Raw genomic sequence first — 18,065 nt, 5'->3', positions numbered from 1 at the left:
AAATAATAATAAATATCAAAATCTCCCAAATTTAATTTTTAAAAAATTAATGCATGATATCAAAGAAAACAGTCACAAAAAAGTTATTTTCAATTAAAATTTTTTTAAAAATTTATCACATCCAAAAATCTTAATTTACGTGAAAATCGACAACTTCTCAAGTCTTCCACCCCACCCACCATGACACACCATGATAAAAATCGATATCAAACAAGTATCGGGTTTTGATTAAGCAACTGAATCGGTCCAAAAACTTATTCTTTAATTTTTATAATATAAAAAAATTTACTAATTAATTTTTTAAGTTTAAAAAATAAATCGAGACTTTTTAATATTTTAAAAAAATTATTAATTAATTCTCATTAATTTTAATTATTAAATTTAATATAAAAAATTAATTAATAATATTTTTAAAATTATAAAAATTAAAAATAAAATATTTAATAATAAAATTAATTGAGAAATTAATTAATAAATTTTTAAAAATATAATCCGTGGATTCATGCATGAATTCTGCGTACCTTAGGGATTAATAAAAAAAACAACCTGAGCATTTTGCTGGAATAAAAGGGCGCCATTCGTTTGAAAGAAGCTTTCACTCTCTGTTCCCCTACCATTCTCTTTCTCTCTTTCTGTGTATCGATTTTTCCCAGCACGCTATTTTTCAATTTTGTTTTTTCTTTCTATATGTACAATAGCTAATTCTTCTAGTGGCTTAATTTTCTATACAGATTAGGGCTAGGGTTTTATCTTTTTCTTATTTTTGTTTCAGCTTGTTATAAGCTTGTAATTGTAAAATCCTTGTATTGTCATTCTCTTTTTTTATTTTAATAAATTGTATGGGTTTCAATTTTGATGGTCTCTGCCATGTAATAGATAGTAGATTGGGGATTTGGAGGTGTTAGGGTTTTTTTTTTTTGGTACTCTAATGGAAATGGAGAATACTCGTAGATCCTTCGATAGATCAAGAGAACCGGGCTTGAAGAAGCCTCGACTGGCTGAGGAGCAAACAAACATTGACGCTCGCCCTTTCCCTCAGAGTCGGAGGCCAGCTACAGCAGTGCCAGCACCGTCTTCTGCTGCGAGGTATAGGGATACCAGTGATAGAGAATCGGGGAGCAATAATTCGAGCCGTACCGGTGCGTACCAGCCACAACCACAGCAATATCAGGAGCTCGTGAGCCGGTACAAGGCAGCTCTGTCAGAGCTCACTTTCAATTCAAAGCCGATAATCAGTAACTTGACTATAATTGCTGGCGAGAATCTCCATGCAGCGAAGGCGATTGCTGCTACTGTCTGCGCTAACATCCTTGAGGTGATCCCCAGTTTTGTTTCTTTTGGTTATGGCGCCCGATTGTTGTTTGAATCGATTGTAAAGTGCAATTATTCTATAGATCCAAAAGAAGAATAACGGTGACCTTGTAATTACAGATTAATGACAACTTCTTATGATACAACCTTGCATTTTTCTAATGTGTTATGAGAATTATCTTAAGCGTTAACATGGGGTGATACCTTAGACGCGAATTAAACCAGTCGTCTCATTGGATTGCCAACCGTCCAACTTCGGGTTATAGAGATCCCTTCAACTACTATTTAGCCAATAAAGTTCGTTATCTGTGCGCAACTCGTTTCCATAAAATATGTTCTGGAGTTGAAATTGAGCAGTCCATACAGGTTTATTGAAGTTTACATGCAAAGAAAGCCAGCTTCCGGTGAAAAGATGGACGTTGTAAAAAAAATTGTTTGGTTTGCAGCCACATATACCCTTGTGCATTTTTATTAAAATATACATAAGACGTTGGTCTTATTCCTTTGAGTTGAATGCAATAGTCCGTAATAGATATATTGAAAATGCATTATAAACCTTTTTTTATTATTATGTGAGGATTTAATATTTATTAGAGCTCTGCTGAAGTGGGTGAGACTTTGATATAGTCCTGCAGGGAAGCCAAATTTTTGGGAGGAGTTGTTATTCAGTAATCTAGTTAAGGTGTAGCAAGAAATACAACAGAACTGGAATTGGATAAAACAGAAGTGGAGGAATGTTTCAATTTACCTAACTAGTCTGGAGTTGGATTCTGCTTGAAACTTTTTATAGAATAATGAAAGCTTAGGTTCTTATTAATGAATACAGGTGCCCTTACCGTCAGAATTCAGAACTTCATTCGTCCTTTGTTGGTTATATTATCATCTTTCTGGAGGCATTCCTGTTCTTTAATGTCACTCTAGTAATGTAAAGGAAAAAAAAGTATGGATGGTATCCGCAGTTGCATTGAACTTCTTGTACATGCTTTGAGTAAATGAACCTAAAGAGCCATTTTCTCCCTTCTGGTTGGTTCTACGCCATAATTCATGCTGTGTAACTCTGTCTCTTCATATCATATCTGATCATAAAAATAACTTGCAGGTTCCCAGTGAACAAAAGCTGCCATCACTGTATCTTTTAGATTGCATTGTAAAGAACATTGGGAGAGATTACATTAAATACTTTGCTGCCAGACTACCTCAGGTTAGCCTTTTGTCATGTGTCACATCTTATTACGTAGGCATGTCCTTTTGATAATTTGATATGTGATTTAAAAGAAGTGTTAATCACAAGAATACTTGAGACTGCTATGTCATAGATATTTAATACCAGAAAGTTGTGTCAAATTTTTTAGTTTACAATCTTTTTTATGTTTGTGCATTCACCATCCTAGTTCATATCTCCTGCTAAATACAGATCGTTTCTTTGTCATTATGATTACTCAACCTATGTTCTTCTGATGCTATATGCATGCTTTTCCAAATGGCATTATTTTGTAGTTCTTTCTGCACTATAGGTATTCTGCAAGGTGTATAGACAGGTAGATCCTTCTGTGCATTTGAGTATGCGACATCTTTTTGGAACTTGGAAAGGAGTGTTCCCTCCTCTGTCACTTCAGATGATTGAGAAGGAACTTGGCTTTGCTTCTGCAGCAAATGGTTCATCTTCTGGTACTGCAACATCTAGGCCTGATTCACAGTCAAGGCACCCACAACATAGCATTCATGTTAACCCCAAGTATTTGGAAATACAGAGTCTTCAGCAATCAGGCAGGGTCAGTGGAATTCACCAACCAATTTGATAGTTTTTTCCTTTTACCTTTTGGACATGTCTCAGTGGCTATAGTAAACTATTTGATGCCTTCCAGTTAGTTACTCTAGCCTGTAGGTTCCAACTAATAAGGATATTTATCAATCATATTTGTAACAATTTTATAAGAAATTCACCAAGTTTTTGAAATTTTTATGCTGATTTTACATTGGTTCGCTTTTGCTGCTTTTATGTTTGTGCCTATGATATACCCTGATGCCGATTCCAATAAAAATTTATTGCTGCTAATGATGTTTGTGCCTGTGATATATTCTGATGCTGATATTCCAGTAAAAATTATGAGCGACTGATTAATTCTCTGTATTTGAAAGAAAACTGTCGTATTTATACTGGATGTTTATCCTGCTTGTTGTCTTTCCTGCTTGTTTCTATGGGATGAAGGCAAAAGGACTTGCTAATGACTTGACTGTTCCTATAACCAACTCAACTGAGGATGCGGAAAGTCTGGAAAGACCGGAAAGAGTAGCTGGTATTGGTCCTGGACGCTCATTGGTAGATCCTCCTGTTAAAATACATGCAAGTGAAGCTTTCCCACTTCCCCTTAATTTGATAGAATTCATGCTGCTATTTCTGTTTGTCTTTGGCTCATAATATAGTTAATTTTCAGAACATTCAACGTTTTCATAGAGAAACACCAAATGAACCTGTTCATGAGAAGAAAATCAATGCAATGTATGGAGATCTTGAGCATACTTCTGACATTTCAAGGAACTCAGGCTCGGGTATTGGAAGAATCAGTAGAAAGGTTGCTGAACAAGGATATGAAAAAGCTCAGTATGGAGCTGGCAACAGTGTCACAGAAACAATAGTTGGCCAAACAAATGGTTTCAGTATGAAGCATGGATTTCCAAATTTCTCAATGAGAAAGGCTGCTAATGTTGATTTGCATCGACAGCCAACACAGGGCGTTACAAGTAAAAGCAGCAGTGCTGTGTTGGATAGCTGGAAAAACACCGAGGAAGAGGAGTTTATGTGGAATATGCACTCTAGGTTATCAGATCAGGATGCAGTTAATCTTTCTAATAAGTCCAGGAAAGAGCTTTGGACAGCTGATGATGCAAAGAAAATGGTAAGGCCAAATGATTAGGAACCTAAGATTCTTAGCTGACTTTTGATACTTTGCACTTATGCCTTGATTGGATTAATTGGATTATCATTTGTGCATATGCTGGAAGAGGAAAATAGAAATGAAATTTTTTGGTAAATATTGCTACGAGAATTTCTTAACTGATATCGCTGCAGTGTTCACAAGGCAACCTAATTTTGTAATTATTGAAACAGATTTTTCTTCCCAACAGTTTGTGAATTTTGGCTGATGCAATGCAAGACCTTGTTATGAATTTTTTTTTTCTTTCTTTTACACCTGTGCAGGAGTTTGAGAATCAACTTAGGAAACAGGAAGATGCACATGAGGTTGTATCTAGGTTTGGCAATCCACCTGCACCTTCATTTCCAGCGCGCTCACACCATCAATTGCAAAATTCCATGGAGCAAGACCTTTCTCGTCCTGATTATAAGGCACATCATTTGTCAGTGAATTTGCTGCAGTCAAATGTTCAGCTTGGCAACTTGCAAAAACTGCAGCCTGAAGACTTGCCATCATCATCTCCTTCACTACCTTCTTTTCAGCGGAGCCGCCGGCATCCTATTTTGCAGCCACGACAAGCAGACTCCAAACGAGTTGAACCTTCTGGTCTAGTTTCCAAAATTCTTACTCCATCAACACTGGGAAGTTCTGCACCAGATCATTCAACTCCACTTAGTGCAGAAGTTTCAGGCGAGTCAAGCACGAGTAGTTTGTTGGCTGCCGTTATGAGTAGTGGAATTCTCTCCAATATAACCACTGTTGGCTTCACTAACAAAAGTTCTCAGGATAACGGGCAAAATCCAGTTGACTCGAAAATTCATCCTCCTCTTCCAAGTGGAGCTTCTCCTTCCCAAATTACATCTTCTTGGCCAAGGATTACATCCCCATCAGGTCCTCTGTCACTTGATGTCACATCAGTCACCTCAAATATTTCTCAGAGGAAAGTAGAGCAGCCTCCTGGTTCTCCACCTTCATCTGTTCAAACTTCAAGTGCAGTGAATAAGGTAGATGATCCAATATCAAACCTTTTGAGCTCATTAATTGCCAAGGGTTTGATATCAGCATCGAAGTCGGAGACATCATCTTCCTTACCTCCTCATATGCCTACTCAATCAGAGTCAAAGAACCCAAGCATTACCAACTCTAGCAACACATCAACTTCTCTTCCAGTTTCCTCTGTCATTCCCCATTCATCCACCGATGATGAAGTTTTATTGCCTGTGCCTGATGCTATAAAGTCTGTTGTGTTGCCCCAATCCACTTCAGCAGAGATAAGAACTCTTATAGGATTGGAGTTCAAATCAGATATAATTCGAGTATTACATCCTCTTGTGATTTGTTCACTCTTTGATGATCTTCTGCATCAATGCAGCGTATGTGGACTAAAACTCAAGCTTAAAGAAAGGCTTGATAGGCACTTGGAGTGGTACACTTGGAGGAAGTCAGAACCAGATGGTAGAAATAAGGTTACAAGGAGATGGTATGCATGTTCAGGGGACTGGGTTACTGGAAAAACAGAGCTACCACTTAGAATTGAGTCTTCTGTTTTCACTGATGAGTTGGTGAGGACAATGGATGAGAATGAACCTATGGTTCCTGCAGACGGAGATCAATGTCTATGTGTTTTGTGTGGTGAGCTGTTTGAAGATTACTATAGTCATGAAAGGAAGAAATGGATGTTTAAAGCAGCAATGCACTTGTCACTTACCTTGAGGGATGGCAGGATAGGAACTACTAGTGAGAATGTTGAGGGTCCCATTGTGCATGTGAACTGTATATCAGAAAGTTCAGTTTATGATTTACGACTTGCTAGTGATAATGAAATGGTAAGGCACTTCATCTCTAAAGAAGCTTTGTAGTCTTAGCAAGTCTGGCCTTGCAAACATCTAATACCTGTGTCTTTTGAAAGATTAGACATAAAATTTGTTTTCTCCTACCTGCTAGATAGCATTTGGGTCATTCTCTGATACCCTGTGATTCTTCTCTCTCATTCTGTAATTTTGCATTTTATGTGGTTTTGCTTATTGTGCTTAAATTTGATGGTTCAATGGTTTAGCTGTTCCGATATTGAGCACAATGCCTGTGCAAAGTTTTGATCAGGGTGATTGATTGGCAAAACCATAATTGGAATGAATACTAAGGTTCTTTTTTAATCGCATTTCATTTTAGACTTACAATGTAATGTTGGAAGCACTTGCTTCACTTAACATAATTTCTGTTACTTTCCGAGTCTGGCAGAAGTCACTCTATCAATTCATTGTTTTCTCTTTTTAGGTTTGGTCTGTGCGCCTACTCCCTCCCATCACTAAATTCTGATTTGTGATAGGATTGCACACCATTTTAAAAAAATTCTATACACCATATATATCTTTTTTGGGTCATTAGAATATACACTATATTCATGTCCCTATTCTGATCCAGTTGGTTTCAAATGTTGTATCAAGACAACCCCTGCTAGCAGGCGTAAAATTCTTTACTATCAGTATCATAATGTTAAATTGCTACTGATATTATCACTATTGAAGTGATTCCATGTCCAGCATTTGTTCTGTCCTTGTTTTTCCTATTTGGACTCGTTAATGTGTTCTGCTGGATGATTGACGGAATCTCTTACTTTGTTTTTGTTGGTAGAACAAGGATGGATAACGTCTCAAATTTGAAAATGAGACACGGTGACTGATCGGCAGGTAGAAGCTGACTCGAGGAATTTCATGTTTACCATACATGAGTTTTATGAATGGGCATATGATGCTAATTTTATAGTGCATCAAAGTGGTGCTGAGTGCCGTTGTAATATTCCTGCTTGTTTTTGTATTTTTTAAATCCTTTCCTCCCTGATTTTCATATTCCAATAGAAATACATATAGATGCCAGATGGTTTAACTTCACACCTAAACTTTCTTCACTAACGTGGCTGTGTTGTTTGTCTTTTTTAATTTATGGAAGCGGGTCTGCATTCTGCACTCAATACCATCATCCGATGTCAGCAACAAAAGGCAAACAGTTTCTCATTCAGCTTTGCAATTCGCTTTGATCAAATTACTAGAATATGAATGAAGCTGCTGCCTTATATTCTATTTTCTTGTTTCTTTTACCATTCCCTTTTGTAAATCCGGTATGGCTATTTACTGCATTATTTACTGCATCATTTCTTCTATGGGTCGCTTGAGACAATAATGTGGTATGCATTTTTTCTCTATGAAAATTGCTTTGTCCTTACCTGCCTCTTGGTGTAATTTTTTTCCCTGAACATTAGAATTGTTTCTGGGTATTGTTCTATTGATCTGGGTTTTTTAAACCGTTTGAATTTAATATTCAACTTGGACAAAAAGAACAGGATGATTAGCTTTGAATCTGATCACAAGGCAATTGAATTTAGAACTCTATGGGCATAAAAGATCCTTTTGGGTTCTGTGCGGAAGTCCAACAAACAATTCTGAATTGAAGATGAATTGATAGAATGGTCCCACCGTGGGGACAAATCAATCGATCAAATCATGAACCCTTTTGAGTGTTGAAACTTGGAAGGGTCGTCTGATATTGATTAGAAATTAGGGTGGGCAAAAATAAGGTCGGCTTTCTAAATTGCTTTCAATCTGTCAAGAATTTGGATTTACTCGTGGAACTTCTGTAAAGTGCACATCAGGAAGAAAAAAGTGGAGGGGGTTTGAAGTTTTTCACACCATTGATCATTTTCAGATGTTGCTATTACACAAAAATACATGTTGATTATGGAATTCACATGTGTCCATGTGATGATTTCAGGAAAGATTTTTCGTGTGTTTTTGAAGAGTTTGATATATATATTTTTAATTTTATATAGGATACTTATTTTATATTGTATGATGTTTCCTCTGCTAGTTTAATAGCGCTCTTGTATTCCCTTACTTTTGCCCCCCTTTTTGTCAGGCTTTGGGAGGTGGAACTTGAAATTTATTATGGAAATTATTACAAATTGAAACGCATAAATGACAGAATCAACAACTAAATTAGTTTGTATTCATCCGGAAAAAGGATATTCATTTAACAACTTTTCTTCTGTTACAAGGAGGGTATGAGCTTAGCTGCATATATAATATTGGTATCTCAAACTATATATGGTGTAATACTTTTTACAAATTATGATTCGATATTTGTTTCATGTATGTAGACATATAGTTATAGTTATGGCTTGTTATGGTGTTGGGTGTAGATGTAATCCAAGTGAGCCTCTGCTACCATCCTTCTTTGGAAGCATTCTTCATCTCCTTCTACACATTCATCTACCTCTGACCCCATGAGCTGATAATAAAAATTAACAAGCAAAATAGGAAAAAGATATTAATATATTCACCAAATCAAAAAGAAATTTGAAAACAAAAAAAATTAAAGTAAAGAAGAAACATATTCTTACATGGGAAACATCATCCTTTTTCTCTGTGAATGAAGTTCCTGGTAACTGAGTAATCCCATGACCCCTTCTCTCTTTTCCAACTGTAGCATGCATCAATCATTAGATCAAAGTTCCACTGCTTACACACACATATGTATAGATAAAGAGATGGATAGATAGATAGATAGAGAGAGAGAGAGAGAGCGAGCTGAGAAGTAAGGAAAGAAAACTAAAAGTTACCTTGTTTAGGTGGTAGGATACGAGCAGAAGTCGAGGAAAGAAGAAGAAAACTGAGGAAGATGAGCAACACAAGAGAGTTTTGCTTCATAATAGCTAGGTTGTGTTGTGTTGAGTGCGAGAGGCGAGTGGAAGGTGGGCTTATATAGAATAGAAAGCAGCAGCAGCACACAGAGCCACAGAAGAAAGAAAGAGAAGATGGCTTTGTTGTTAGTTCACATGTGAATTCGTAATTAAATCATAATGCTTAAAAGGCAGTTACAACTTTACTAACACACTTGGTATTGCCCCCTACCCCACTTCCTCTTGCTCTCATCCTCACTATGTCATTCTTTTTTATATTATAATAATATATAAATAACTATTATATTATTTTATTTTATTTTTAAATAACTTTTTATTAATTATTATTTTTTAAATGCATGTTTAAAAAATTTATTTATTTAAAATAAATATAATTAAAAAATTATTCTTTAATATATATGAAAAAGTAAATTAAGTAAAAATTATGTAACGGATGAATTAAAAAGAAAACAAAATAGTTTATGTTATGTTATGTTATTTGTTTACTTTTATGAAAACGGTCCAAAGGCTAATCTGTTTGTGAGCAGTGGAGAAGGGAAAGAGGAGTCAACAAGTCAACCTAATAGACTGGCCTAGCCGGCAGCTGTCTTCCATTCATTACCTTTTCTATTGAATGCTTTGCACGAGTTCCACGCGCTCTCTTTCTCTCTCTCCCACTAAATATATATATATATATTTTTTAACAATGCAGTATATTACATTTTGCATGGTCAGACGGACTAGACATAGAGCTAAAGAGAGTTAAGTCCAACCCAAGAAACTAAATACATCATCATCCCAATATAATCTATATGACAATTCACACCCCACCCCAAAAGCCCTTAGGCTTACAACCTAAAAGGCATAAACTTGCAGAACCCAAAATCCAAAATCCAAAATCCAGAAGCACAGCTCAGCCAACTAACCAACCAACACACCCTACCCCAATGTACCATTTTACCAGAGCACTGCCCACCGCCACCGTCATCGAAAAATAGAGTAACCACGTCCGCCAAAACAACGCACAACAAATGATCCAACACTGCTTTCCACAGTAAAATACAATAAGAACTGAAGAACCAGTCATGCATGTGCCAAAATAGAGAAGAAAGCTCTCATGAACAGATAGGAAAGTTCAAAAGAAAATTAATCGCGGAAAGAGGAGACGATGCTGAGACTCAGCCAACCACGAGCCATTGACATATCGATGCGGTCTCATGTTGTAGACATTGCATTAATAAAATTTTTTAAAAAAATATATATCAAAATCATCGACTCTCAAAATAAATTTGCAGTGAAAAACTCATTTCAGAAACCGTTAAAGACCTAAAAGAGAAATTAAAAGAAAGAAACAAAACAAAACACAATAAAAACCATCACGCTCTTTGTAATAAGAGACAATCACGAAAAAATGAGATATCGCTCTTATATGAAAATAAAATAAAAGTATTAAAGAGAAAGCAAAGCAACCGAAAGAAAATTATAAATCATATGAAAAACAAACTAAATCCTTGAGCACCAATGACCTTTTTCTCCTTTACAACTTTTCACTCTTTGTTTTTTCTTGCTACTTTTATCCGATTGAATTAGCTTCCCACTAGTTATTCCTTTATCTCTTTTACAACTTTTCACTCTTTTTTATTCACTATTTTTAACCGATTGAGTTGAATTCCTACGGTTATTTCACTGTCAATATTAGCATATTTCTTTTATACTTAAACGTCTAAACTATTAGATTTTTACCCCTCACACTCATAAATTAATATCGTGACCCACCAAACACCTTAATTTATTTAAATTATATGTGTAATGCACACGCTGTGATGTGTCTTTTATGCCAAATGTTTAAAAAATAATCTAATATGGCACTATACCTAAAAAACAACTCACTTTTGCTTAATCAAATTATTCCATGAACAACTACTTCTGCTTAATCAGATTATTCCATGCTTACCTATTGATCCATTGAAATTCCATTGAGCATCACCACTACCATTGCACCGCTCAGTTGCATGTCCTTTGCATCGACTTGTGGCTTCAGTCTAACCAAACATGTCCTCTTTTTCAATTAGTGATTCATGCATTTGAGTCTGACCTTTTCAAGGCACTATCTATCCCATTGATGGAGGCATTTCAGAAAGCTTCCACCTTAAGGTTAGCTCAATCAACTTTCATCAAATAGCTTTTGGTTTTGTCGTCGAGCTGTAAAGTTCCTATTTTGTTGGTTCTTTCAGGGACACTATGGATGAAGGAGTTGAGGTTACTATAAGCCACATGCACATGAGAAGCATTTCAAACAAGAACCGAACCTAAACTTTGTAGCCATCGTAAGAAGTTGGCTTTATGGTTTCTTTGATAGGCTCTCAGCTTCTCTCTCTCCACACGTGCTTTTTCCTTTTAAAGTTTTGGAAGGTTTTTCAATGGAAGCAATTGCTGAAGTGAGAATGCCAACATCGGAGGTTAATTAAGATTTGGAAGCGAATCAAGGGAATATAAAGCGGAGAATTTAATTCTTTTGTTTAGCTCTGGCTAGTCCATTTTTGCCATATACACTCCAAAATGATTCAACATGGGCAAGAAAAAAATTGAAAGAGGTGTTTGGATAAATCACAAATTGGGATGGAAGCTGATGACCGCTTGGCTTCACCACCCCGGTATAAAGTATGGCCCATGATAGCGGTCCTGATCCAGAGGTCCTGGGGCCTCTTCAACGAGTCGGTCTGGACCACCCAACCTTGAGGTCGGACCTCTCGTGGGCTTCAGTCCTTTCAACACCAAGCTCGGCCCTGGAACGTGATAGGAGAAAGAACAGCAGGCCCAGTCACCTCGCAGCCCTGTCTACACGCACGCCGGGGGGAATTAAATGGTTGTCTGGCATGGAGAGGGCGTCTGACAGTTCCGTACGTACGGGCCTGTATGATAGAGGCAGATGACACTGTAACTGAGGGGCCGTTAGGCGTCGCTAACAGACAAAAAGGAAAGGAATAAAGGGGAGAGGGCACCTTCTCCTCACCTAAGCTTACCCAACCATTGTGAACCCTATTTTCTCTGGATCTCAGATCATCAACTGGCGCCGTCTGTGGGAAGCGAAGGAAATCTTTTCATTGCCGGAGTTTCACTCTTACAAAACCCACTGAGATCCACAAATGGCCAACCATAACGAACACAACATTGCTAATACCCCCAATGACCTGAGCTCTGCCCAGGAGGGACAACAGTTCTCTTTTTCTAGTCCCACAACTCCCAACAACCAACCACCAATCCCTTTTAACCCATCACCGAACTCGGCAGGGAATGTGCTCGGAGCTACCTTATCCAACCAGGACCTCCAAGCCATGGCCCTTCAACTACAAAACACCGCTCATTGGCTAGGACAGATAATGCAGCGGAGGGGCCTCAATATCCCAGCGAACGTGTTGTCTGTGGTAGAAGAGCCCCGAACCAATGAACCCCAGCCTACCTTCAACCATCCTCAAACAAACAGCAAAGAAACTGGAGAAAGAGGCAGAAGAGTTGGTGAAGAAGAAGAACCGGAAGCCATAGTTCACGGAAGAAGGGTGAGGGAGTTGATAGAAAATGACGAGGCAGACAGTTACTCTGCTAGAACTGCCAGGAGAACGGAGGACGATGAATGGAAGGAGGAATGTCGCGTGGGGAAGAGACCTAGGCAAGAAGAAGAGGGTGTAGATCAGAAACTGCAGAAGATGAGAGAATAGCTCCTGGTCGAGTTGGGAGCAAAAGATCGTAGTCAGACCCTCTTGCCTGCATCCTCGCGGTTCTCAAGATGGGTGCAGCAAGAGACCATCCCCAAAAAGTTCATGATGCCACTTATGGCAGCATACGACGGAGCTGGAAACCCAAGGGAGCATGTCCTTAACTACAAGACCTTCATGGAGCTGCAGACCCTATCGGATGCCTTGATGTGCAAGGTATTCCCAACGACGCTCACGGGGCCAGCATGGGCGTGGTTCAACAGCCTGGAGGCCGGAAGTATTAGAAGTTTTGGAGATTTAGCCAACGTCTTCATATTTTTTATCGATCAGTAATAATAAAAAATGTATTAAATAAAATAATGTCAGTTCATTTTAATTTGGTATACACAAAAATCTTTACTTTGTTAATAATTCAAAATTTTGTTAAATACAATTTATCATTAATCAATCCAATGTTTTTATTCGGTTATAGATACAAAAGGATGGTATATTTCTTCGCTTACAAAATGTGAAGTAAGTCTTCGTATCTTATTAGTGAAACTTACTATTTGAAATTCAACAGATCCCTTGTTTTCGTCTTTTTCTTCTTGTGAAATAACTGAAATGAATGAATTAGCCGGTTCATAGCCGGAGTGCTAGCTGACAGGAAAACCAGCTATTTGGAAACAGTCAGGCAGGGAAGAAATGAATCGCTAAGGGAGTATGTAGCCCGTTTCAATATGGAGGCCCTGCAGATTCCCAAGTTGGACGAAAGCAGAGCAGTAGAAGCCATGCAGAAAGGGATGACCTCCCCATAGTTTTTTGGCTCGTTAAGTAGAAAGCCCCCCACCTCGCTGGCGGAACTGATGAAAAGGGCGGAAAAGTACATAAGGCAGGATGATGCCTTAGTGACGAGCAGGTTCGCCAAAAAAGTGGCAAACAAGGGGAAAGACCCAAAGGAAAGGAAGCCGGAAAGGCACGAAAAAAGGCAAAACAAAAGGCCTGAGGCGTATAGACAACCTTGGGACCGAAGGGACCAAAGACTACTCCCCCCTCGAATTCCAGACCAAAGACCATTTCCTCCATGAGTTCCGGAGACCCTGACCCCTCTCACCGCCTCCCGAGCCGAGGTGCTCATGGTGGTCCAAAACAAAGAATTCCTCCAATGGCCGAAACCAATGAGGGCTGAAGCAAGCCAGGGAGATCTTGACAAATACTGCCAATACCATCGTACACACGGCCATGACACTAATAACTGCTACCAGCTGATCAGTGAGATCGAAAGGCTGATTAAAAGGAGGCACTTGCGAAACTTTGTGAAGAAACCAGAAGGAGAAAGGTCTCAGCAAAACCCTATTGCAGAAAGACCTCGGAGACCAGGGACAGGACCAGTGAATGACGGTTCCAGTGGAACCATCAATATGATAGTCGGAGGGACTGGAGGTCGGATGAGCAGGAGAGGGAGAAAAAAAAGGGCGAGATGGGGAAGGCTGCAGTACTGAAGTCATGCAAGTAGTAGAACATTCCCCGATGACCATCTCTTTCTCCTTGGAAGATGCCCTCGGTGTTCAGATGCCGCACGATGACGCTCTTGTTGTTGAGGCCATCATTCATAATTTCCGAGTCAGGAAAATCCTGGTGGACGATGGAAGCAAGGTGAACTTATTATTGTACAGGGTTTTCCAGCAAATGGGGATCCCTGAGGAGCAGCTGGTTCGGGATCAGGCCCCGGTGAAGGGGATAGGAGGAGTCCCCGTACCTGTGGAAGGAAAGGTGAAGTTGGCCCTGACCCTCGGGGAAGCCCCTCTAGCTAGAACTCACTATGTAGTGTTCTTGGTAGTAAAGCTTCCCCTAAATTACAACGCCATACTGGGAAGGCCGGTCCTATACGATTTTGAGGTGGTGACCAGCATAAGGTACCTGGCTATGAAGTTCCCAACTGAAGCAGGAGTGGGAGTGGGAGTGGTCAGAGGATGCCAAGAAGAGGCGAGAGCGGTATACCTGGCCACAGTATCAGAACCGAGCTCAGTAGGGGAAAAATTTGACTCGGAAGTCCTGGAGGTCCGAGATGAGAAGAAAGAAGCCAAAACAGAACCGGTTGGAGAGCTGAAAACTTTTCCCTTATCAGAAGTAGAGACAGATAAGGTTTTCAGTCTTAATGCCGGCCTAACTGAAGAGCAGAAAACTGAAGTAATAGCCCTGATCCGAGGTCATGCATCAAGCTTCGCCTGGAAGCCGTCTGACATGCCTGGGATAGACCCTGAGGTGATGACTCATAAGTTGAACGTCCTCCCAGAAGTCAAGCCGATAAAACAAAAGAAGAGAGTGGTGGGAAGAGAGAAGCAGCAAGCCACTAGAGAGTAGGTACAAAAGCTTGAGGAAGCAGGGTTTATCAGGGAAGTAATGTACCCACAATGGCTAGCAAATCCTGTATTAGTCAAAAAAGCCAATGGCAAATATAGGATGTGTATAGATTTTACTGACCTCAACCAAGCATGCCCCAAAGATTGTTATCCCATCCTTGATATTAATAAAATGGTCGATTCTACAGCCGGTTTTGATTATATGTCGTCTATGGATGCAATGTCGGGTTATCACCAAATTCCAATGAACAGGTCGGATGAGGAGAAGACCTCGTTCATAACAGAAGATGGGACCTATTGTTATAAAGCCATGCCTTTTAGGCTAAAGAATGCCGGGGCGACATACCAGCGACTAATGAATAAAATCTTCAAAGACCAGATTGGTAGGAATGTCGAAGTGTACGTGGACGACATGGTGGTGAAAAGCCCAACCTTTCAGCAACACTTGATAGACTTGAGGGAGGTGTTCGAGGTATTGGAACAATATAGAATGAGGCTGAATCCAGCAAAGTGTGCTTGGTGAGTGGAAAAGGCATCGAGCCTAATCCCGAAAAGGTGAAAGCCATCCTGAAAAATGCTCGAGCTGACCTGTGTGAGGGACGTCCAGAGACTTACTGGAAGGGTGGTAGCGCTCAATCGCTTCATGTCGAGGTCGTCAGAGAGATGCTTGCCGTTTTTCAGAAAGTTGAGGAAAGTTCTGAATTTCGAATGGACTGAGGACTGTCGAGAAGCTTTCAAAGAGCTCAAAGCCTATCTCAGTTCTCCACATGTGCTTAGTAGTCCGAGGGAAGGGCAAGAACTTTTAATCTACTTATCAGCCTCAGAACAAACTGTCAGCGCCGTACTGGTGAGAGTGGAAGAAGGAGAGCAGAGCCGGTTTTCTATGTCAGTAAGGTGCTCAAAGATGCTGAGACTAGATATTTGAACATCGAAAAAATAGCGTATGCCCTGTTACTAGAGGTCAGAAAGTTCAGGGTTTATCTAGAAAGCCATCAAGGAGTAGTGATGACAGACCAGCCATTGAAGAAGATCCTCCACAGACCAGAAACTTCAAGTCGGATGCTTGCTTGGTCCATCGAGATTAACCCTTACTGCTTAGAATACCGACCTCGGACCACTATAAAATCTCAAGCTCTCGTTGACTTTATAGCAGAATGCTCTTTCAGCGAAAAAAAATTAGAACTGGATGAGACACCTGCCGAAACAATAGAGAGTGAAAGAGAAAGGCAGCCCCCACGAGAATTCAGCTGGAAGTTATATGTGGACGGGGCATCCAGGGTTGGGGGCAGCGGTGCAGGGATAACACTGAAGGGACCGGAAGAGTTTAAAGTTTGTTATGCCTTACGCCTGGAATTCAATGCCTCCAATAACACGGCAGAATATGAGGCCCTAATCAACGGGATGCTGATTACAATGGAGGTAGGGACAACTGACCTCGAGGTAAATAGCGACTCCCAGCTAGTGATCAATCAGATAAAGGGGGCATACCAGGCGAGAGATCCGACCATGCAGAACTATTTAATGAAAGCAAAAGCTATAGAGGCCAAACTCAAGAACCAAGGGATCATGGTAAAATACCAGAGAATACCTCGGGAAGAAAACGAGGAGGCAGACATGCTAAGCCGATTGACCAGAGAAGAGTTGGAGCAGCTCCCAGATGAGGTGTACATACAACACATTAACATTCCTGCCTTCGATAAAGCCAATACCGTGATGGAAGTCGAAGAAGCTCAGAACTGGATGACTCCGTACCTGAAATATTTGGAGAAGGGAAAGCTCCCCAAAGACAAAGCCGAGGCAAGGAAAATTGCAGCCCGAGCTGCTAATTACCAAGCAGTGAGAGGGACCCTGTACAGAAGAGGGAAGTCTAGCCCATGGCTCCGATGCTTGAGCCCAGAAGAAGCTACAAGGGTGATAGAATAAATACATCAGGGAATCTGTGGGGCCCATGAGGGGGCAGGAACATTGGCAAACAAAGTCTTCAGGCAGGGGTACTACTGGCCCACCGTCAAAAAGGAGGCCGAGGAGTTCGTACAAAGATGTGATGTATGCCAAAGGTTTGCCAACGCCATCAATATCCCGGCCACACCTCAATCTAGTATATCCAGCCCGTGGCCGTTCTCATAGTGGGGCATAGACATCCTGGGGCCTTTCCCCAAGACCACGGGACAAAGAAGTTCGTAATAGTAGGTGTTCGTAATAGTAGGTGTGGAGTACTTTTCAAAGTGGCCAGAGGCAGAGGCAGTCCCTACAATCACAGCCAGAAAAATGATAGATTTTGTCTGGGGGAACATTATATGCAGGTTCGGCATACCGAGGGTGCTCATATCAGATAATGGCAGGCAGTTCGACTGCAATGCTTTTAAGGAGTTCACAAGAAACATGGGCATATGGCATAAATTCTCCTCAGTGGCCCATCCCCAAACCAACGGTCAAACAGAAGTCACCAACAGAGCTATTCTCCAGGGCCTGAAGAAGCGATTAGATGGGGCGAAGGGAAATTGGATAGACGAGCTCAACGGCATCCTGTGGGCCTTCAGAACGGCACCCAGGACATCAACCAAAGAGACACCTTTCGCACTTGCGTTTGGCACCGAAGCAGTAGTTCCAATAGAGCTGCAAATCCCTACCCATTGAGTCCAATTCAATAGCGAGAGCACCAACGACGATAAGTTGAGAAGTAACTTAGATGCCCTGGAAGAAATAAGAGAAGAAGCTCAAGTCCGCACGGCCGCATATCAACAGAGGGCAGCTCGTTACTACAACCAACGAGTCAGGGAAAGGAATCTAAAGGTGGGAGACCTAGCATTGAGAAACCTGGAAGCCACTGGAAAAAAGAGCTGCCGTGGGAAAGCTGGCAACAACCTGGGAGGGCCCATTCACAATAATCAAAGTGGTCAAACCAGGGGTGTATCGGATTGAGGATATGTAGGGGAACCCAGAGCCTCATGCTTGGAATATCCAGCACTTGAAGAGGTACTTCCCTTAAAATTCCAACAAATGTAAAAGAACGGTTGTATTTTGAAAAATGCAAATAAAATAAGTATCATTATCAAATTATGTTGTTTGCCATTATTATTTTCGCCCTCTTTAAAAGGAAAAAGAAAAAGAA

The 18,065-nt window shown here is 40.2% G+C and overlaps 2 protein-coding genes across 6 annotated transcripts; one reads left to right on the top strand and one right to left on the bottom strand.

Moving 5' to 3' along the window:
* Positions 1–531: 531 nt before the first annotated feature.
* On the top strand, positions 532–8,054 carry LOC110607645 (polyadenylation and cleavage factor homolog 4). Of its 5 annotated transcripts, none has more exons than XM_043960195.1 (7): positions 532–1,315; positions 2,411–2,512; positions 2,826–3,083; positions 3,521–3,631; positions 3,747–4,208; positions 4,511–6,052; positions 7,173–8,054. In XM_043960195.1, the coding sequence occupies exons 1-7, from the start codon at positions 929–931 to the stop codon at positions 7,281–7,283; spliced, it is 2,973 nt and encodes a 990-aa protein (XP_043816130.1). In that variant the 5' UTR covers positions 532–928; the 3' UTR covers positions 7,284–8,054. The 5 variants fall into 5 exon arrangements, with proteins under 5 accessions (XP_043816130.1, XP_043816129.1, XP_043816132.1 ...); XM_043960194.1 differs by having other exon boundaries at positions 3,521–3,655; XM_043960197.1 differs by lacking the exon at positions 7,173–8,054 and adding an exon at positions 6,858–7,149 and having other exon boundaries at positions 3,521–3,655.
* A 141-nt stretch (positions 8,055–8,195) lies between these two features.
* LOC110607640 (putative phytosulfokines 6) lies at positions 8,196–9,059 on the bottom strand. The gene is made up of 3 exons (XM_021746794.2): positions 8,839–9,059; positions 8,620–8,699; positions 8,196–8,507 (listed from the first exon to the last, which is right to left on the bottom strand). Exons 1-3 carry the CDS (start codon positions 8,924–8,926, stop codon positions 8,391–8,393), a joined length of 285 nt encoding a protein of 94 aa, XP_021602486.2. The 5' UTR covers positions 8,927–9,059; the 3' UTR covers positions 8,196–8,390.
* Between the last annotated feature and the right edge of the window lie 9,006 nt (positions 9,060–18,065).

This window comes from Manihot esculenta, chromosome 9 (genome assembly GCF_001659605.2).
Source record: "Manihot esculenta cultivar AM560-2 chromosome 9, M.esculenta_v8, whole genome shotgun sequence".
In the NCBI taxonomy this organism is placed as follows: domain Eukaryota; kingdom Viridiplantae; phylum Streptophyta; class Magnoliopsida; order Malpighiales; family Euphorbiaceae; genus Manihot; species Manihot esculenta.
The sequence above is the reverse complement of the archived record's forward strand: the minus strand, read 5'-3'. Positions and strand labels throughout refer to the sequence as shown.